This window comes from Melozone crissalis, unplaced genomic scaffold (assembly GCF_028551555.1).
Source record: "Melozone crissalis strain CALT ecotype California unplaced genomic scaffold, PUWL_Pcris_2 ptg000002l_1, whole genome shotgun sequence".
NCBI classification, from domain to species: domain Eukaryota; kingdom Metazoa; phylum Chordata; class Aves; order Passeriformes; family Passerellidae; genus Melozone; species Melozone crissalis.
In genome coordinates this window covers 6,604,046-6,627,475 of record NW_026535780.1, presented here as the reverse complement: position 1 = coordinate 6,627,475, position 23,430 = coordinate 6,604,046, and the positions used below count along the sequence as shown (strand labels likewise).

Below are 23,430 nucleotides of genomic sequence, written 5' to 3'. Positions count from 1 at the left end.
TTATATAAAAATTTGGATACTTTTCTGGATGTGCATCTTGCTTTTTTCAGTTATCATCACAGAAATGATAAAACTGCAGGGCAAATGAGGTGCTGAGTGTGAGACTGCAGAAAGTAAGTGCCCAGGTTTGCCACTGGCTGATCAGACACCAGGATCCAAATAATATTCTCATAGAATAAAACAGTGAGAGATTTAACAGTAAGAGACAGAACTACTGGCAATTTCAAATTTCTATTAAAATATACAATTCCCTGTTAGAACAAGGAAGGCATATAAAGCCAATATGAATTTCAGAGAAACCTAATATTTCAGAGACAGCTGTCTTTCACAGAAATTAATTTCACAAAGTTTTGAATTATTTCCCAAATGGTGTCTCCTGGGAATAAAAAAAAATCTGTAAATCACACTGAAGTGTTCAACTGAAAAGCATTTGTTAATAAGGCCTGTGGTACAGTCAATATTTATTGTCCTAAAATAGATTTAATAAATAGATAATAGATTCAATGCACTTACCATCAGCAGTATGAAGGAGTTTATGGCTCTTCAAAGTGCCTTTTGATTTGAACTTTTTCCCACACATATCACAAAGGTGAGTTTTCTCCGTGCTGTGACGATTCATGTGAGCTTTCAAGTTGCTCTTGCTGCGAGTGGCGTACTCACAGAGGGAACATTTGAAGGGTTTCACACCTAAAAATGAAATAAATATACCCTGAAACAACCAGGCTGTGCCTTTCCAGGCTGGACATTTGCTTGAAAGAAATTTCAGATCATGTGAGCAACATGGACAAAGAGAAACACTTCAGAATGTGGATGCCTACAAATAAGAAATTTCATTTACAGCTTCTGTGTAAATGATGCTGAGCTCATGACACCATCACTTAACTTGCTCAGAGAAAAGAGGAGTTCTTTCACAATTGAATATTGCCCCACTGAAGTCAGGTACTGAGTTTAGCCAAGAAAATACTGATATTTGGGCCTTGCTAAGCCTACTCTCCCTTTAGAAGTAAAATCCAGGCTGCCTGTGTTTATGCCAAGCTTGTGTACATGTCTCCCTCCAGAAGTCTTCAGGTAACTCCCATTCTCTGTTTACTACAGCCAACAGTGAGGAAACCTGTTGTAAGGAAGACCGCTCCATTAGGCAGTTAACATGAAAGCACAAGTTAAATGTGCAGGCTGTGTTTTATGGTTAATTACTGTCAGATTTGCTAATGGTTCAGGCAGATACAAGCACTTAAAACTTCTCTTCCCTCAAATTGCCCAAAGCATACAAAGAAATACCCAGTGGGTCATTTAACAGAAGGTCTACAAGAACAAAGTAAATCCTTCAAAGAAAAGCTGAATAAATCTGAATTGGCAGAGTAGTTCAACAGTTTCATGAGGGTCTGCACATTTTAGATTGATACTCATGACCTTAAAATTAGATTTACAAGCATGAAGAATTACAGTCTGCTTTAAGCAGACTTGATTGCACACTTTGATTTGGGAAGAAATTTCTATTCACCTCTTTCTCCTGCCAGGTTGATGGCATGGGTTCCCAGTTCCAGTCAGAATAAAAGAACTTTGTCTATGGAATACACAAGGAATTTCTTTAACCTACATTCTGCCTTACCTAAACTCCTTAAAGGAGGAAAGGTCACTGGAGAGGAGCCCTGCTCTGCTACATAGGCAGGAAAGCTCAGAGTTAGAGCATTCAAACAAATATGCTGAACTACCTATATGGGAACACTTTGGAAAGAAGATACCAGTTTGAGAGCACCAAATCCCATTATCCCCTGCATGCAGAAGAACCTAAAATTACAGGCAATTTGTTCCATAGATTACTAACCTGACTAAAGGCCACGTAAGCTGTCTTCAACCTTTTATAAAAACACACAGACTGAGTAGACACAAGATTTCACTGTCTAAAGATTTTAAATTCAAGGTATTTTTAACCCATGTGTTGCCACATTACTGGAATTTCTCCCTAAAAATGTCATAAATGTGATGAGCATTATCTTAGGGGATTTGATCACTGTCTGTGTCAATGGCAGCTAGCTGCCACGCTCTGCAGGATTAAATTAAAATATTCACAGAATTTTATGTATACATCAAAGCAACTGGATTTCAATTGGTTTACAAACAGATTTCCAGACCAAGGATTTTTGGACAAATGTAAAAGGAGCAACAGAGACTCATAGGAAGATACAGAAAATTACTTGTTTCAAAATACTGAGCATGTATTTAACTTACTCCTCCTTACTCACATAGAATACTTTATAGATGTTTATGAATGTGTTCTGGAAAAAAATTGCATTAGAATTTTAATAATTTTTATAAAACATTTAAACTGTCTGTTAATGTTCTGAGTGTGAAGTTCCATATGTGATCCAGAGTCCATTAAACTGATTAATTAACCTCCAATGCAGCCTAAAGTTTTGCATTCAACTATAGAAATAAACTTGAATCTGGCTTTTTTAATGTCAGCAAAGCTTCAGTGGAATATGAACTCATTATATGCCCAAAAGCTTAAAAGCAGAGTTTTACCTTCATGAGCCCAAATATGACGTTGAAGGTCTGATCCATTCTTCATAAAATAAAAATCACAGTGGGGACATTTCACAGCTCGTTTTCCAATGAGTCCTTTCAGCTGAACTCTTCTGCCAAGAATCTCAGAAATAGTAGTCATTGAAACCTCTAAAGGAAATGCAAAAGGTAGTAAGAACCAGAAGGACTTAAGGCAATTTATTTTGTAAGTAATACTGAAGAGCTAGATCCTGATTCAGTCTAACTTTTAAAAGTTGTATTTCCCCTACTCCCACTCAAAACTGACTTAAGCAAAGAGCACAAGGACCTTTTTTTCCTTTAGGCCTTCTAGGATGCTCTGTCCTTTCTCTCCTGATCTGTGAACTCACTGTCATCACTGCTGCCTGTTTAAAAAAAAATTAATTAATATTTTAAATATAAAAAAACTTGCTTGGGCCACTGGCACAAAAGATCATTTTATTACTGTGACCCTTTCCCATAAGTTAAATTGGGAGTTTTTTATTCAATATTTTCAAAAGCTTTATTCATGATTTCATCCCAGATTTCCAGATGTCAAGGATCTGAAGACAGTTCACTTCAGCCACAGCTACAATGGTCAGAATGCTGATAATCAGGCACTTTAAAGGGAAAACCAGGCTCATGGAATAAATGTGACTGGAAGGGACCTCTAAGGTCACCTACTCCAAGCATAGCTAACTTTATAGTTCCATTTTCAAAGTTACATCAAGTTGCCTGGGGTCATATCCAGTCCTGTCCTGAACATATCCAAGGATGCAGATTCTACAGCCTCTCTTGGCCCATTGCAATGTTTAACCATCTTTACAGTCAAAACTGTTTTCCCAGTTCTAGTCAGAATCTTCTTGTTTCAACTGACATCCCTTCACTGTACAGCTCCAAGAAAAATCTCCCTCTGTCTTCTTTTTAATTAGATTGCTGAAGACAGCAATTAAGATTCCTCTCCTGGCCTTTTTTTATTCAAGCTAGACACACTCAGTTCTGTGTATTTCCTTCATATGAGATAATGTTTTGGTTGTCACAGTGAAAAAGTTCAAAATAATGAAGTTTAAATTAAAGTGGCCCAGACACATAATGAAAACACTGCCAGATGCTTTTTAAAAATAAATCAAATTGCTCAATGCACGTCAGATGAATGAAATGCTATCTCTTGACTTAATGAAAGTACAACACTCATGAAATCTAAACCTTAAGACATGAAAGCTGGTGACATATTATGCCCCAAAACTTGAAAGTTCCTGTCTAAACTTCAATTTTTACCAAAAATCACCTTGTCTCCTGATGATCGGTCCCAGAATGGAATCACAAAAATCCTGCCTGAACTCATATGCACAAGGAAAATAACCTCAAAAGGAAACTAAAAAAGCCCATGAACTGAGCAGAGGTAAGTTCTAAGGTACCAAAAAAAAGAAAAATACAGCCATAAGTCAGAACCCTCATTCTGCCTTTCATGGCTTAGATCCTTCATTCATGACTGCAGGCTAGGATGTCTGCTCAGTGGGGAGCTATGGAAGCTGATGCCTCTCATGCCTCAGAACTATTAAGAAATATATTAAATCAGACAGTGGATGAAAGGTAGATAATTCTGAGAGCTGGGACCAGAATCCAAGACTCCTTCTTCACTGCTGAGTACAAAAATCATTGGGCAATAAAGCCAAGCTCTCTTATCCCTTTGGTTTGAAATACTGCTCTGCCAAAGTCTACGGAGATTTTTGTCTCACTGCCTTCATGGGACCAAAATTCAACTCCTCTGCAAATATAGAATAGGAAAGACTACTTTTTGATTTCATACTTTCTACTTGATGAAACAGAAGAAACAAGGGAGCAGGGCATGCAGAATGATACTAAGAAAGGAAGAAGAGGGGGAGTTCTAGAATATTTTAATGATAAATATGAAAGTGCTTCAGTTTAAATTAATTTTTGATATGTCACTTTAAAATTCATCTTAAACAGTACTCGTCTTTCCTTTCATCTTCATTAATTTTAATTTATATTTTTGAAAACAACTGCACTCATGCCACTGCAGTATTTAATAGCTTATACCATCAGACCCCTCACATTTATATGGCTTGTAATTAAGTGTGGTGTACAAATAAAAGATTTCTTCCTGATTACAAGGAGAAAATTCACAGAAATAAAAAAGATTTGTGTATTAATTCTCCTCAATATATTAAAACAGGCTGTTGCAGAGGCATATCTTAGATGTAGTATTTCTTTAGTGCCAGAGATACATCTAATAAATCTGCTATTCTGCCTTTAAGAGCTATTCACCCATGATACAAGAATGAAAAATGAAAACACAAAATAATAGTGCAGATTTTCTTTGTAAACCTTACTTCTATTGTAAGAGTTTAAAAGACCCACTTGAATTTAAAAAAATAAAATTACATTATACTTTTTTTAGAGGGATTCAGATACCAAATGAATTGTTCAGGAGTATTTATAAATCCACAAGTTTAGTACTTCAGGGCTCCAGAGTTAATTGGTATTTCTGGACCTCAGACACAGCACACAGTGATCATTCAGCAGTCAGTGGACAAGAACAGGCTAATGACAACATGTAAGGGCACAGAACATCATTGTCCTGCCAGTTCTCAGGTCCTGCTGTTCAGGAATATCTCCTATTCTCCCTGCCTGAGGCAGCACAAAGGCTTTAAAGGCACAGTTCTTGAGATTCAATTTCTACGCTTACTGCAGTTATACCTCCTGACTACAGTATAGTTCAGAAGCCTTTTCTCATCCCAATTTCCTGCATCAGACATGTCCTCTGACGTACGACAAGCCCTCCAACCACACTGCTCTGGAGTGCTCTGCAAATAAAGAGGTTTAGTAACTAAAGAGCTGAAGTGGGAGTTAAGGAGGAAATTAAAGTGAAGGAAATTGTTTAAAACACGGGTCTAGCACTATCTAGTGGCAGTAGGAAGATAAGCTGCTGCTTTACCTATTATGCTGTACATCTGACAAGAAAGACAAGGGAAGTTACATCACTTTAATTGGTTTTTTTCCCCTTAGATTCAGTCTGAGCATGACCAGTGTTTTCCTTCTTTGTATCCAATTATGTCAGGTGATAAGGAGCCATTATGAATTAATGAAAGTGTCACCTCTCCCTCCTCTGCAGTAGCAGCAGGACTTTCTATCCAACATAACACAGATCCTGAGAAGCAGGAAATTAGGGACACACCGGTGTGATTGCTGAGTTCACATCAGTGAGTTTAAACCAGTCCCCACACCGGCATTTTGGCATCAAATTCCCAAGATCTGAGAAAGAATTGTTTACTCAGGCACAGCACATTGACTCACCACATTCATGTTACCTTGTACTTGCACTGATAAATCAGGGCACCAGAATGCAGGGTGTAAACAGAGTTTGGGGCAGTTTGCTGCATCCAGACCCATTACTGATTCCAGTAATGGAACTTGCCAACTCCATTCCTACTGGCCACACCACATCCCAGCTGGTTCTAGCAGGAGCCCTGCTGCAGACCCAGCTGGCCCTGGGGACCTGGGCAAGCACAGGGCCAGCTCTGCATTCCCATCAGGCACCTACACACAAATCATGAGCCCTGAACACATTCCTGTCAGTTCATGTAGGGCCAGTGGGAATTTGACATCTCCTGGGCTGCTACAGGACGTCTATATGCCTGATCCCAAACTTTCCAGTGCTTAATTTTAATTCATCCTTTGCCAGATGAAGACAGATTTCAATTACCTGACATATTCCACAACACACATGCTCAAACAGGAACACTTCTCACTCTAAATTCTAATATCTGCAAAACCAACACAATTCTTACTCTAAACCAGTTGAATTAGAAATAGACTCTTTCTTAGAAATATAATCACATTACACTGCTCATTCTAAACCCTTATCCATTTATTGCAATAGACTGAGAAATCTTCCTTGATTTTTTTTTCTTACCAGGGTGATTTGTCTTGATGTGAGATTTTATAAGTCGATCTTCAGAAAATGACTTCTCACACACAGGACAGGAATAACTCTTTTTATCCTTAAGTGAGAAAGAAAGAGATTGCATTTTCAGTCTACTGGTATAATCACTATAGTCATTATTCAGTAATAATGGTTCTCAACAAAGTTATAATTCAAGATTCGGTTTTTAAGGAAAAAATGAATGTATTTATAGTGAAATAAGTGAAGGAGAAATATTAAAATACTCTAAGCACATCATTAATCCTCATGAATACTGGGCTCCAACTTACAGCAGATGAGAATATGCACAATAAATGTAAGCATTATCTTCTGACTGACTCTGTAGAAAATCAGGAGTTGAAAGATCAAGTCACATAACAGAAGAAAATGTATTTGATGTAAGCAGTAATATTTAGGGGTTTTTCTTTTTTTTTTCACAAGTCCACCCTTCTTATACAAGGATCAGATCTTACCCTTCCGAAGACAACCACCACTCTGTGGATTTATAAAATGGCCTGAAATTGAGCAGCAGAGTTAACAATCACAGATGCCATTACTTATTCAGTGTCTACATTTTTACCTATTTTATAAATATTCAGCATTTTATGTATTACCAATAAAGTAGTATTCTATTATTTTGATTTAAAGACTACTGTGGATTTTCTCAGTGTCACTGATGTTATAACAGATTTAACACTATCAGTCAAGTTCAACTGGAGAGTTTTGATGTCATCTGTTTTTATATGTAATTTTAGTCTAATTGCAATTTTCCTGTTTTTACAAATGCATCTAACTTCTAAAAATACAGGAATTTTCTCCATTACACTTTAATTTAAACCTTGACAGTCACAATATAAATTGTAGAGACTGATCTTTCCAGAAGTACCTGCTGGCACTGGATGCTCAATCCAATGAGTGGGTCATAGTCACCTCTTCACTGAGCAGATTAATTTATGAGTGGATTATCAAAACCACAGACTGAGTCTAGTTAGTCCTGACAGCTGGGCAGGTGCCCAGGTAACTCAGTACTTGGTTGGAGAGGTGCAGCTGCCCACCCACCAGAGATCTCTGAAAAGGTGAGCTGAAGCCACAGAACAGACACTTCACTACTTATTCCAGGAGAGAAATATTTCCTAAAGAGTGTGAAAGGAAGATTATTGATCAAAACGGGACAGACCTCTGTGTAATGAAGGAGAAATCCAGAGATCACAGGAGGCTAAGGGTCCTGCACTCTACCAGTTTCTGACCTTTGACCAAAGAGCATCTCTGATAGCAAGGAGGACTCTACAAAGAGGTTCTTACTGTCCAGATGCTGCAGTGGTACAGCTGTACATGGACACCTCTCTTGAAAGGAAAGCAAAAATTGATGGGTTTTCATGGCAGACAGGTTTTGGACTCTGATGCAGCATGGGCAGTCAGTCTCACGTACCTCTGAGAAACAAATCCCTGAAGTACCTACAAGTTAAAATCAGCAGTAGCCCCAGAACACCTGGGCTGAAATAGCAATAAATACTCCCACAGCTGTAGGATATGGAGCTCTCACTGCCATTAATGTGGCAGTGGCACAAGGAGAATTCTGCCTGAGCTGACAGACATTTGCTCCAGTGAGAAAATCAGGGACTGGGGATGGCAGCTACACAAGGATTACCACCCTGAGGGCTGTACCTTGCTATGATGCAGTTGGGGCTGTCAGAATTTTAAGCCCTAAGAATCTTAAGGGAAAAACAGGAACATCAGAGAATACTAGCTGAGTTTTGGAAGAGATTCAAGGAGCCTACAAAGCTGACAAAACCTTGAAAAAGAGCTGTTAGTTTGTGGAATTAGGGTCTCTGAAATGATATAACCTAAATCTGCTAGTGATGATTTTGGATTTCTACCTGAAATAAAGATTGGTAGATTAATCATAACAAAACTCCATAGCAATGTTTGCACCTTTTCAAAGATGTAGTTGCATGATCACATTCATAATTTGGCACATATAAGAAAAACAGCACAAAATCATTTAGGGGCTCTTGAGCTGAAATGTGTTGACAGATCTCAGTCTGTTCTTCAAACTTGCTATGTATCTGATTTCAAAATATACAATAAATAAAGGGAAAAAATAGTGTACTTTTAATGTGCAGTTGGGTGTTGCTGGTCGTTAATACTCATTGAATTAAGCATTTCTCAGTGTGACCAGAACATTGAGAAAAATGTTAAAAAAGAAAATAAAAATTCAACACTCCACTACACACACACCACTTCAGCTGAAGTGCTGTTAACTGTGACAACTTCACATTCTTATTAATATTCTCGAGGAAGGCAAGGCTATAAGCCTATATCTTAGAGGAAAAACCAAAATAATCAGTAAATGCATCAAGAGCTATAGAGCAACATGAATGGATGGGTGCTGAGAACTCATCTTTCCACAAGATGATGGTAACAAAATTCTTCAATAATGAAATAATGCCAACAGCTTTTTCCAAGCTGTTACAAAGTTATCTGCACCAAGTTCTGCAGAAGTGATCTTCAAAAGGGTTATCTTTGGCAGTGTAACAGAGCATCCCTAGGAGCACTGAGTCCTCTTAAAGTGTGGCTCCAGTTCCTCACAGAGGAACCCAAACCTTTCCCTGCTGGGTACCCAGGCCAGTGCCAGAGTACTGGAGCTGATGCTGTCAGCTTGGAATGCTTAAATGTCCTTCTGCTGCTGCCCTGAGAGCTTGTGTGAGTCCTACAGTGCAATCCCATCACTCGCAAAACAGCTTTTAAAGATCCCCTGCTGCAAATGAAATATTTCAGAGCACCCAGACCACAACACAGAGCCCCAGAGAAGCTCCCCTGCTCCACAGCTCCAGCTCTCCAGGTGCCCTGGCCATGGGTGATGATAGAAACCTTTGAAGGCTGAGATTGCAGAAATACCTGAATCACATTCTCAGCATGCAAGTTCTCCTCTGGTAAGAATGAAAGTTATTTTTCCTATGCTTTATTGGAATACCTGCCTTTTAAATGCCTTTGAAGGTTTTTTTGAACAGAAGTAAAGCATGGAGAGAACTGCATCTACCTTTGCTAGAGACCAGCTGCAAAGTCCAATCAGCTGTTAAAATTTCAAAGGCAATCACTGCCTGATATTTGCTCAACACCCCTATTAGCCAATTTGAGAAAATATAAGAAACTTAAAATAATTCCTAAATAAAGGTAGGTTTTTGACTGAAAGTGTTGTTTACATTCCATAAAACAGGAATTTATTAGGTATGTAAATATTCTTAAACTAGTGAAAATAAATTAGCCTAATACTATCACAAATTTTCTTGTTTATACTATTTCTTTATTAAATAAGGCCACTTACATAATAATCACAATTCATTTCTTTTTATATAAATGAATTAAAATTGTGCTAAGAAAGCATCAGCTATATTGCATTATCCATTTATGGTGCTCTAAAGAGAATTTTATTTCTCTGAGGCATGTGTTTCAAGATAATTCAAGGGGTAGGTATACAAGTATACAGTCATAAAAATAAAAATTAAACCCCTCTACTAAATATTGGCACTCACAGAATATTTCCAGGAAAAAATCCCACAACTCAATTAACACAACATTTGATTGCATAATTTTGTAGAGGAACAGAGAACCAAAGCCCGCTCCCCGATCAACAGAAATTTAATTTCTAACATCCATGGAATCAGAATTAGACCTCCAAGTTACACTTCTGAGGAATGAAGACCTCCAGGAATCTTCACCACAGTTGTCATGATGTTCAAATAAAAAATTTCCCAAAAGATTCCTGTATTAAACTGATGTCCCATTAAAATGCAACTCAGCTAAAGGATGTGATGTACCCAGGAGACAGCTGTGCACACATGTGCAGGAGGCTACAGAAAAACATGCAGATGTTTAGACAGATTTTTCTGAAGTCTGGCAAGAAGCAGAACTCAGCTCACAAAATGACAAGCACCTGCGTACAGTACTTAAGCATTTTTTGGTGAAATAACTTTAGTAAAAACAAATGCCAAGCTGACATTCATTATGGAAGTGAGGACTAAGAGCAAAAGCTGCTTTCCAACTGAGTGTCTGATCATTACACCAGAGATGTTTTTGTTGACTGCTTCCCTTTGCAGTACCTTGCGTTCTTGACTGCTCAGCAGCACTGCTCCACAGCCAGAGCAGTGACCATGTGCAAATTTACTCTCCTCAGGAAGGGTAAATAAGCAACCAGAACTTAGCATCTCACATCCTACCAACAGCTACACTATTACATGAAAGGTCAACAGCATAATGGAATTTCTAAGCATCCTTCCAAAGACAAGAATGATTTAGATTCCAAAATGTGCATCAAAGTAGATGCAGGCACCTTATAACAGGTGATGGTTCTGGGTCTGAAGTGCAGTTTTATAGAGGTGATAATGTTGCAGTATCAATTACATACATAGACTTGAAATATGTTCAGAGACAGACCTCTCTGTGATGTTTATCTGCTCAGCACACTGAGCATGGCAAAAGCCACTGAGGGTTGTAAACAAACTCCGGTACCTACTTCAGCATTGTTTAATTCCACACCCTGCTCTTTAATGTTACCATGAGCTCATTCATAATACAAATTGTACTGAGGCAATTTGAAACTGCCCAGCCCTTTCCTAGGTCCCATGACACTGAAGTGATTGGTCATTTATTGAGCTCCTCCAAAGTTCATACACAGCTTGAACTTTGGAGGAGCTCAATAAATGCCAATAAACATCAAAAATCTACAACAAAAGCCCTAAGAGCAAATGATGAGTACTGAAAATCAGAGAATATATACAAAGTTTTGGATTTGAATCAAGCCACGCCTCAGTTCCCAGGCTTCAAAAGTAAAAATCTTCCCTGTAACAAAAATGTGTAGCAAACACAGAAGGCAAGAGGCAGCACATACACACTCCCCATCATCATCTGCCAGGAATAACCAATCCCAAATTCAGTGCAAGACTTGAGTGCTGCACACAGAGCAAGGTGGGTGGCTGTACAGTGATATATACAAGGATGAAGGGAAAGCTGCTTTTCAATACCCACCATTTATCTTCTACAAATAATGCAGGGATCCAGCTGAAATGCAGCCAGCAAGGAGGTGATGCAGGATACACATCCACACAAGAAACTGAACTGAGATATCAATATCTTCTGTCTCCAGAGAAGTTAAATTTTAATATTTATTAAGAATTGAGTTTTCAAATGAAAATTAAAGTAGATTTCCACATTTAACTGTGCATAAATATAGTTTTGAAGAAGTGGTCCTTCTCACTGAGATATGCATGGAGTAAATATACCAAGCAGTGGGCACAAAGATCAATATGAGAATTGCCAAATTCAGTCACGAAGCAAATTCTAATACATGAATTTTTCAATCCATTTAAATTAATATATCTGACAGTAAGCATCTGTAAGCGTGATTCTGAAAGATTGTGCCATCACAATGCTTTTAATTATGAAATCCATTTTCTCAGTTCTATTTAGAACTATGAAAATGATGTACCTGGTGGGAGCTGCTGGACATTCATCACACTTGAAAACCAGGTACTTATGGAAGGATTTAAGGAGAGCTAATTGTGGACTCTTTTTTCTAAAGTGTTCTTAGACATCAATCACACAGATTTTTGCTATCACATGGGCATTGTAAACATAATGAATACAAAAACATTCAAAAAGAGTTTTTGAATTAATTTTCTGCACCTTTCATAACAAATTCAGATTCAATTTCAAATATTTACAGAAGGGAAGGACAAAAGGACGGGAAATTTTTCCTTTTTGTGTTATCTCTTCTGTTTGGTTTTTAAGTTCTTCAGAAGCAGCTGCTTAAGAAGAGCAGGAGGTGAAGTGTTGTTCTGTTCCAAATACCTTTAAAGTAAATCCAGCTTTTGGAAATACTGACCAACAGCCTACCAAGGCCTGGTTTCAGCACATGGCACTCTGAGGCTTTCTGAACAAGACAGGAACCTTTAAAATGAGATCTCTCTGTGTTTGTCAACACAAAAGAAAATGTTAGATGTTCAACTGCAAGTAGGTGGAGATACTGGGAAAAAAATCCTTTTTAACAACTTAAATATATTTTGTCTGTAGTAATTAGGAAGAACATATTCCCATTTTACACAAGTCATTTATTTATGAAGGAAGGGAATTAATGTTCACAGAATGAAGTAATGTAACTAGAGTACCAACTTTATTCTACTCACTCAAAGGATCTGAAAATACTGGGAAAACCAAAGAGAGAAAATGGATACAGACATAATCCCCTGAAAACAGCTCTGAGAAGATCCAAATATCCAGTTACTCTAAGTCAGGTATTCCCAGAAGTGTGCAGAGAACACATAGTGTGAGCTATGTCTCCAAGTATTGCCACAGAATTACAAACACTGAAGAAGACACTGAATTCAGACACACACACACATTTGGTTTGCTACTCACCAGATCTGAGTGAACTTTCAGGTGTGCCTGGAGCTTGTATTTATCTGGAGTGGAGTAGTCACAATTTTCTGTGGGACACTTCAGCAAAATATTGCTGTGTTTCTGGATGACGTGGCGCTTAAGGCAGTTCTTGGTGATGGAAGAATAATTGCACTGGGAGCAGTAATATAAATGTTCTCGAGTGTGCGTTCGGACATGCATGTCATAGTGCACCTGGTACCAAAACAACTTGCCTGAAAATCAAATTAGACATGAAGAAAGTAATTCCTAAACAATTGTTAGTGAAAATTTAAAAAAAAAAACAATTTTCTTTCAGGACAAAACACACTGTTTGAATCCTGTCCCTTTTGTTTTTAGTGAAAACTTGCCTACAGACTCTTCGCTACTGAAAATATCTTTAGAAATCCACCTTTGCCTAAAAAAGATCATGTTATATGTCCTGAAACAGCCTAACAAGAGTAACTTCAGTACATATCAATGATCTTTTTCCTAAAGAAAAAGTCCTTTTTATCTGTTCTCTTATGCAAAGCATCTGAATGCAACAGTGCACTAAAAGAGATTGTCAAAATATTTTTTTTACTTTCTTTCATGTTACTCCCTCTTAAAACCCTTTTGGCATAATGGCACCAAAAAGTTCAAAGCAATTCATCTGAAGTACAATGTTACATGATGTTTTAAAAACTTGTTTTTTCAGACTTTGGTTCCTTTCCCTTTTCAATATTGAAAGCTACAAAATACATCCTGAATTGCTTCCTTTCCAGTTATGTAAACACAAACATTTTCAGTTAGAATAAGTGGAATGGTGTGTTATTCCCACTTCGATAAAACAAAAACCCCAAACAATTACAGTCAGGATAGTCTTGATCTGATACCATGTACTTAAAATTTTCATCTCAAAGAACCTGGTTCAAAATAAGACACAAAATTATGCCAGTATCTATGTTTCTATTGTACAGAATGTATATTACTACACATCCTCCTACACTATATGAAAAAAAATGGATTTTGTACTAAGCTGATAATGAAGCTCAAGCATTAAAGCATGAACTGCACTAATGATGATCACATGCCTAAATCTGCTGTGCTTAGCCCCAGTGAAAGTTGTGACATGGGGAGATACATGTGGACAGAAATAATTTAATTCTATAAAATTTCACATGAACAGATAATTGAGTCTTGCAATGTACTGCTTTGCTGTATTCTACTAGTGAGTTTTTTGAGGAGATTTGACTTATTTGACATTATATTTATAGCAAAAAATAAATCCCACTGGACCCCAGAATCCATACTGAACTACAAAATTAATGCTGCTGCAAAGATACAACTATATCACTGTAAACTGGAGGAGCAGGAAAAAGCTAGCTCACTGCATAAGATTTAAAAAGCCCCAAACATAATTCCACTGCTCCTTACCACAGTATTCACATTCCAAGTCTCCATAAACCTTCCGTATCCTCTCCCGCAGCTCAGTGCTCATCTGTCTCTTCTGCAAGCTGTCCAGGATCTGCATGAAGGCCACGGATCCATTCCCCCCACTGGCTGTGGCTGTGTTGGAAGAGGCTGCCTGTGGGCTGGTGGCTGCCCCAGCTTCTGCTGCTGCCAAAGGGTCTGTGGGTTCTGCTGAATTTTGAATGGGTGGATTGCTTGTTTCTGATTCACCAGGAGGAACAGATTGGATTGTCTCTTCAAGAACTGGAAGGTTCTCAGTCATTGTGTTGTTCTGACTCACATCTAAACTTTTGTCTTCAGATAATAAAAGATTAATTTCTTCACACTGCTCATTTACAGAACTGCATTGAGTAACTTCCTCCTCATTTGGAGGAGAATCTTTAAACTCCTCAGGGCCAGCAGTACCATTTTTCAGCAGGAAGCAATCTGATGTTACACAGGGCTGAATGTCTGGGACTGCTATGTCTGTGGTCTCACACAGTGTGTCTGCTACATTCTTCACCAGAGGATTTTCTAATTCTAAGGAAAGGACTGCATCAATTTGTACATCACCATTATGCTGACCATCATGGTTTGCATCTGCAGCTGCTGATTCAGCTTTAGAAGCAGATGGCTGTGGGGTGTTAACAGTATCATTAGTCGTGACAGTCGATTCACCTGCACTTTGTGTCTGCTGTTCACCAAGGGCTTCTGGCTGGATGTCACCTCCTGGCTCAAGCAGGCAGAAGCTTTGGTTGATAGAACTATTAAAAACAAAATCCTCCTGCAGATCTGCGTGCACATCTTTGATGTGAGCTCTCAGCCTCACAGAACTGACAAACTTCTTCAGGCACACAGAACACACGTACACAAAAGGGTGCTTTCGAACATGGAGCTCAAGGGCCTGGTATTTAGTGGCTCCATGGCCACAGAGCTCACAAGCAAAGGGTCTTTCATCACCATGAACGAGCATGTGGCGATCTCGGTCCAGCTCATTTTTGAATTTGCGCTCACAAATGTGGCAGTCATAGAGGAGCTGCCTTTTGCCCTCTCGTGTCATCAAGCGAAGCTCATCGAAAACGTCTTTCACCTTTTTGTCTTGAAGGTCATGAGTCTCCTTCATATGCTTGATCAAGTTTTTAACATCTGAGTATTTCTTTTTGCAGAAACGACAGTGCTGCTTAATCTTCTTGTGAACCCTCTCGATGTGGACTTTGAGGTGGCCTTTGCTGAGACAGGTGAAGGTGCAATAATCACAGCTGAACTTCTCCCCCGTGTGCTTCCGCAGGTGGACGTTCAGGTTGGCTTTGATGGCACTGGCATAACTGCAGTAAGAACACTTGTAAGGTTTCTCATTTGTATGGATCCTCAGATGTGCTTGGAGGGAGTGTTTAAATTTGAACACCTTGTTACAGTATTCACATGTAAAAATTTTCAGTTGAGTTGGACCCAACCTAAAAAAAAACCAAACAAGAAGTTATATTTACAGCAGTGAACCTTGGTAACATAATGTGTTGGAATTAGACATTCATAACATAATGTGTTTCCCTAGATAATCATAATGGACAGAAATGTTTAGTTTTTAAAAAAACATATTCTCCAAAGACATTTTAAATTATACAGCTTATTCATAGTTAATTTTCAGCTCTTTCTTTATTTAAAGGTCTCAGAAAAATACCCCAGTTTCATGAAGATGGATGGGGAAGCACTTCATTCATATTTTGCATGAACACAAATATAAGTACTTCAAAACTACCTGCTTGTTTTCATTGCCTGCTCATATGGGGTTTGCTGAATGGCATATTCTTGATATCCTTTTCGTTGTGATGGGTCTTGGACTGCTGTGTCTGGAGTTTTGGGTTCACTTTCATGAGGAGAAGCCTCAAGAGGAACAATTTTTCTGGCTCCTAAAGGAAGAATGAAAAGAATGCTTATCAAAAATTTCACACTAGAAATATATATTGTCTATAATAGAAAAGTGTAAATTAAACAATAAACTCTGTAATCATTAGTTTGACTGTTTTAGTTTCTGTTGTTAATGATGGATACACTTCCAGAATCCATCAGTACTAACACTACAGTTCTGCTTAAATAAGGCTCTGACAGCTCAGAGCCTTATTTATAGTGCTTGATGCCTGCTACAAGGAGATTCTACATCCAAATACTTCCACCTTCAAAAGAGTGTAGATCTTCTAAATAAAATTTGAATTTTTCTGTTTCTGCTTCATACCACAGCCTTTGAAAAATTATGCCTAGCTGTTCAATCAGTTCCACAAATAAGGCTGGGGAAAAGTTTAGTCTAAAATACAATTTAGTCTACTTTTAAAACTATGTACAGCTTTTCCTTAAACTCCTTATATTTTGGGGCATGTTGCCATCCCTCAGAATAAAAATAATATGTTTGGAAAAGGCTTCCCAGGGCAGTGGTCACAGCTTCAAGCCTGACAGAGCCCAGAAAGTGTTTGGACAATGCTCTCAGGCACATGGTGTGATTCTTGGGGCTGTCCTGTGCTGGGCCAGGAGATGGACTCTCTCTGTGAAGCCTTTCCAACTCAGGATATTCTGATTCTGTGTTCCATGTGCACTTCTCAATCTCCATTGGGAGCAGAAGGGAGCTCCCAATCTCCATTGGGAGCACTCAGAGCTATACTGAATGCATTCAGCCCAGAGTCCTGAAGATATTATTTATAAAATATAGGCAGTACTTAACAAAAAGTCTCTGAAACCACAGTATGGTTTCACACAACAGGTGTGAAAGACTTAGTGAGGAGTCTAGGAGGACATGGAGGAAAGAAATGCTGTAGACAACAAGGAGAAAAACACAGAGTCTGTGGGTCCTTCAGAGTGATTTTAAGTGGGAAATTGAGATATTTTGAGAAGAGGCCATATGGGAGTACCTTAAGCTACTGAAGCTTTTCCTACCAGACTGGACATCAGGCAACTCTGTAACTAAACAGATTAACTAAACTGTAATAGCTCTGTTGCTCACTAAACTGGTTGCATCTAAAACCAGCTTTTTTGGAGTACTGTTTTTTAATAATGCTTTCAGTTTTATAATAAACATTCTGCAGGTTCAACAGAACTGATCTTCCAAGATTTTACCCTAAATGTTACCAGAACATTACAGCTTCTATTCTTCCTGTTCCTCCCTTTCCCAAAAATGTCAGGTTGTCCACAGGACTGCATCTCCCAAATTGCACTGTCCCAGTGAGATGGGACCTGGTCATTGCAGCACAGGAGCCATGGCTCAGTCTGTGGGTTCAGTACAAAGGTAACAGAACAGACATCAGACAGCAGAAAAGTGTTCTGATATTTCAATACTTAAAATAGAAGCAAATTCTATATTTAGAGTGACTCAGTTAAAAGAAAATAGGTCTTAAACTGCTTTATATGCATGATTGCCTCTTCTAGGCCTCCCATTTCTTGACTGTGAGACAAAGATTCTCATTAAATGCTCCACACTAACTCTCCTCTGTGCCCTTCTGCATTTCAGGATGTTTGAGCATTTTCTAAAAGGACTGCCAAACTGTTTAATAGACTTTCATACTACCACTATAAAAATTTAATCACCTAAATTGGGTGAACTGAATATATACTCACTAGATAAATACTAACTCACAAGTATTTTGCATACTTTGAGTGAGCAGAATTCTCCAAGGTTATCCTCATGTTACTGCCTCTAAATTACCTATGCATTTCACAGAAAGACAAATGTCTTTAAGAACTTGAAGAGGGAGATTCAGATTTGCAGTCATGCTGATGAAGTACCTGCTCACAAAAGGCAATCATGGCTCCTAGTGGGAGGTTGCTACTTCCCACCCTTGGAAGACAGGGAAGCATCAATAATGATTAGATGCCTCCATCCATTTGGGATGAGGGTGCCAACAGGCCAGCAGCCACAGCAATCACCACCAGATCACAAACTAATGACCACAGCACATGCTCAGGAAGTGAGAAAATTGGTTTCTAGGCTCTGCCCAGCCTAGTCACCACATGTCCCAAATACCAAAAGAATGCCCTCAGTATTCAGGTTAGGGAAATGCCTAAGAACAAGGCAAACACATGAAAGGTCTTATTTTTTATTAAAAACATCAAATGCCAATAAGGAAGATAAAGGTTTTCCTGCTTCCCTAGGCAATCATTTCAAGAAGTCAAAGCATATAAATATCAGTGTAAAAAAAAGAAGTTTACTGTACTGATAAGTTCTTTTGCAAAAATCCTTCCTCTAGCACTATCATATCTCTATTTTAAAGGCAGAATCGACTTTAGTTTACCAGACTTTATTTATGCCTTTTGCTTTCCTCTTTTCAGTCAATATCACTTAAGTAAATCTGCCTTCAGAAGAATAAGATTTGAGTTCTTCATGTCATTCTGACAGCAGCTGCTACAGATAAGCATTACCCAGTGAGCCTCATCTCTGCCTCAAACTCAGAGACGGCCTCCAGTGTCTTACAGTCTGTCCCTTGCAAAAACAGCCTGTCCTTCACTACAGAGTTCTCCAATACATCAACAGCCTAAAAGGGAATGGAATTATTAGGAATGGATCAGAAATAAACCAGGAAAAAACATCAACCTAATTCCTGTTAATTCAACTAAATTCTGTAAATGTCCTAAAGCTTCAAGTATGGATCACAAAAAAAGGATAAAGAAGAACTTCAGAAAACAGTAACAAAGAAAAAATCCAAAGTATTTTGTTTGGAAAGGGGGTAGAGAATTTGGAGACCTTCAGCTTGGAAAAGAGGTAACCTAAAGTGAAATATCAGAAAAAACTTTGTATTAAGCAATACTGTGAAAAAAAAGTGTGAATAATCATTATCTTGCAACACACAAAAAAAAAAGTTCAATGCAGACTTAAACTAAAGGAATATGCACTTTCACCCCACATTTAATTAAGTTATGGAACAATTACTGCATAATGTCACAGAAACTGAAAATATAAATGCATTCAAAATGGGACTTAGAAAAATTGATTGATACATATTAAATATGATAATCCAATGCAAACACCTGTCAAAACTAATCTAATGCAAACAACTGTCAGAATCCATGAGACTTTACACAATAAGTGTCTTTTTTCTTTCCTACAGAGATGCTGCATCCTGCCTTTAGACCAACTTTTTTTGTTTTAAAAAAAGAACTTTAGCTGAAGTTAAAGTATAAAAAAAATCTTCATAATGTAGGTGTACATAATAGATTTCAACTGTACAGACCATAACTCTGGTCTGTACAGTTAAAATAATGAATAATGAATAATAAAATAAGCTATGGATATGAAGTGAATATTGGTTTCTTTCAATCTCTTTTTGAAGGAATGTGTTTCTCCAGCTTCCACAATATCTTGTGAAATGTGCTCCAAATGTGTGTGATCCATAGGAATACAGTTCTCAAAGTCATCAGAAACCAACCCTACCCATTATGCCAAAGTTCCCCATACAAAGCTATCTCTAACCCTCAAAACAAAGCTAAAAAAAAGGCAAAAGGACCATTTAACATTAGGTCACCCTGACAATGAACCCATTTAAATTTAGACCAAAATAGAAATGCAGACCCATGTGTGGGAGGATGAACATTCCTCCTTTCACCAGGGCTGGACATTAGATTGGCTGAGCTAAATCCATCTGTAAACCCAAACAACATGAACACCTGCTCACATTCAGAGGTGAAAGGCTTCATTTTCCTAACCTTGCCTAATTCAATATTTGCTGTAAGTCAGCATAAGGATAGCATCTTTCCTCTGGCCCTCCATTCACCTACATGTTGGTGATGCCTGAAAAGTACCAGCACAGGAGTTCATGAATAGGGTTAGAGAGGGGATCTGCCTAAAATCTCTCCTTCTGCAAATACATTATTAATTTTCTAATGTGATTCACTACAGAAGTGCATCAACAGGCACAATGGTTCAAAGGACAGAAAGCTGGAGCTGGAGAACAGCACCTGCTTGGGACAGCAGTCTGTATTTACTGACCAAAATACTTTGAGAAGGGGCAGTCCCAGTCCTCCTTCTTTCCCCAGGAGGATCATTTTGTCTGATAGTAAATCCATTCAGATGTGTCATAAACCCACAACCATCATTCCATGAGCTACAGAACAGAAATTATTGTACACAAAAAAGACTGCCACTAGTTAAACTAAGTCAGTCCCAAAATAGTAAGTAAAATTATATTCTTCCACTTCTTCCCCATTGCCCAAAAATTTCAATGAAAGAAGGAACTAAGTGTTCATAGATTACAGACAGAATCCTCTCACACAGTAGCATGAGAACTCAGGTGGACTTTTATGGACAGTGGAAATCAGGGAGAGAAAAGCCTTCTCAGTGTTGTATTAGGAATTTGTAGTTGAAAAAAAAATCCAACTCCTTTAGAAAACAAAAAATAATTATTCTCAAGAAACCGAATACTTCATGCTGGTTTTGTATTTCTTGAAAACCAATAAACAAAACAATAATCTACCACTGACCATCTTCATAGCAACTTAAAACTAATCTCCTGGTAACAAGCTCAGTCTTTAAAATATTACAGAATTTACATAAAATAGTAATTTAAATGTTCACATCTCTCCTGAATCAAACTAACTGAGCAAGAATAATAAATTGGTTTTTGATACCTTGATAATTTACAGAATTTAAACATGAGAAACAAAAGACATTAAAACCCCAGAAGATGGAATATTTGGACAAATTTATTCACTTGTTCTTAAAAACAGACTAAAAAAAATGTCTGCCATTCAAAACAATTTTCAGAAGTGTATATAATTGTACTTATTACCTCTCTTAATTGTGATGCTTACAAAAAACTGTCCTGTGTTTGATCTGATGCCTTGGTGTGCTCAGGAACTCAGCACTCCTTCTCTTGAAGGTCTCCACATCCCTCCAGTTATAAAACCATGGAGAGGTTCGGGTAGGAAGGGACCCCAAAGGTCACCAAATTCCAACCTGCCTGCTGTGAGCAGAGCCACCTTCCACTACACCAGACTGCTCACAGCCCCATCCATGGCCTTGAACACTTCCAGGGATGGGGCAACCACAAATTCTCTGAGCAAACTTCTCCATGCCTCACCATCCTCACAGTGAAAAATTCTTCCTACAACCTAATCTAAAACTGCCCTTTTTCAGTTTGAAGCTGTTTCCCCTTATCCTATCCCTCCACATCCAGGCGCAGACCCTGTGCTTGGCCTTGCCCTGCAGGAGCTTTGCCCAGGCTCAGCTCTCCAGCCTATCAAGGAACTTCAAGGCCTGCACTAAAAAAAGAAACTACAACTTTTATTCCAACTGTATTTACTCTGTGGGTTAATGCCAGCTCTCAGATTTCTATAGCTGTAAATCCATTACCTTTCATATGCCTCCCAAGAAAACATTGCAGAAGAGGAGCACCAGGGAAAATCAAAGTTGCCCAAATGTCCTCTCTGGGAAGTAAAAAACTGACTGATTCTGTTTGTTCAAAGGGATTTTGAAAACATCCATTTAGTCATAATCTAAATGATACAAAGCATTGTCCCAAACCTCATTAGTGCTTAGCAAAGTTACAGCAAAGTGTCAATGCAATAGTTCTAAAATAATCATTTATTTAAGAGGAGAAAAATACAGCCTAAGTAGTTTCTTAGTGCTGGGGATAAAATACAGCTAATTTTTAAGGCCTTCTCTATTTTTCTATTTGTCAGAATAGAATTTTACTGTAATGAACAGAATTTTACTGTAGTGGACACAATAAGGGATATTTCCATGCACCCTCTAAACTAGGTAACAGATGGGTACAGATTGTTAATGCTTGCAGAGAAAGGATTAAGTTTAGATAGTGTTTAAGGAACTTCAAACTTTATTTTCAACTTAACTTCACAGATGGTCTAGTACAAAGAAAGTAGAAGAGAAGGGAGAACTGTTTTAACTATTTATATTCTTTAATAGCAGTCTACAGCAGTAACTTATCTCTTCAGCACAAGATAAATCTCCAGAAAAATTACTATGAAAAAGAATGTGAAAGACCTTTATTAAAATCTCCAGACATTTAAGTATTACTGAGCAAGGGGAACTGTCTAAGAATCGCTGGTGACATTAAGATATCGTTAGATTGTGGAAATTAATGGGGAAAAAACAGAAGGAAAATCAATGAAAAATAAATTGTATGATAATTGCATTAAATATTTTTCTATTGAATCTTTAATCACTTATACAGTTTCTTCTAGAATTTCCAAATTCTGAAAAGTTGGGTGGCAATTTATAACTTTTTGAAGAGTACTGACTTTTTTACTACACATAATTTAGCTGGGAACTTGAATGTAACAAGATTATTAATTGTCAGTCAAAGAGATGAGAGGATCTTAAAAAACTGCTGCAGCTTCATACTTGACCATAAATCCCTTTGGTTCATTAAAGCCTTCTGAATATTTGATATACTATGCCCAAGTTCCTCCAAAGTTTAAGTTATTTTACTATTTTGAGTATCTCAAAAAGTATATGTGCAAGAAAGCCCAAAATTTTGGTTTTACAAAGAAAAATTTTACTAGGTAGTAATTAGGCAACAACATCCACTAGATTTACATTCTTATCCTGCATCACATGCTTCATACATTTGTTTCATTATCTATATTTACTATTATTTCATTTGCCTTTTTAGGGCAGTTTTGTGAGGAAATGGATCTTTGATTGCATTATCCACCATGTCTTTCCTTGCCCTCTTGGAAATTCTTGTAGTCCTTGCCAGAAATGTAAAGGTCTAAGATAAAAATTCTTACAAAGTGCATAAAATTTAGCACCAGGAGAGGGGAATCTCCACTTATGGCTCTTTCCAAAAGCCCTGAAGGAAGGGAGGTTTGTCTCTATCCATAAATTAACACCTAAAGGTGTTAATTTACTTACACCTCCATGAGTCCCTGAACTAGCATATCACAGATCTCAGTATCAAAAGATATTAAAAACACAGAGAATCCTGCTAGCTTCCAACCCACAACAACAAAATGAAGACCTTAAAGTTGTTCTGATAGTTATAAGCAAAACAAATGCTCAGAAATGTTAGAAACAACGAAAAGGAGAAAATAAAACTACAAAGCTGAAAATAATGCACAGAACTATAAAAAAGGGATTCTGACAGTCAGTCAGAATGGTTAATGGCTTATAACAAGGTAATGGT

At 37.8% G+C, this 23,430-nt stretch overlaps 1 protein-coding gene across 2 annotated transcripts in view; it reads right to left on the bottom strand.

Annotated features, from left to right (window-relative positions):
* The window catches only part of ZFAT (zinc finger and AT-hook domain containing), a 104,767-nt gene that overhangs the window by 27,540 nt on the left and 53,797 nt on the right, over positions 1 to 23,430 (bottom strand). For both annotated transcript variants that reach the window (XM_054287436.1, XM_054287350.1), the window contains 6 exons: positions 16,065 to 16,215; positions 14,294 to 15,762; positions 12,881 to 13,113; positions 6,458 to 6,545; positions 2,524 to 2,673; positions 514 to 687 (listed from right to left, as the gene is read on the bottom strand). In XM_054287436.1, the coding sequence (XP_054143411.1) occupies positions 514 to 687; positions 2,524 to 2,673; positions 6,458 to 6,545; positions 12,881 to 13,113; positions 14,294 to 15,762; positions 16,065 to 16,215 (2,265 nt within the window). The remainder of the gene's footprint in view (positions 1 to 513; positions 688 to 2,523; positions 2,674 to 6,457; positions 6,546 to 12,880; positions 13,114 to 14,293; positions 15,763 to 16,064; positions 16,216 to 23,430) is intronic.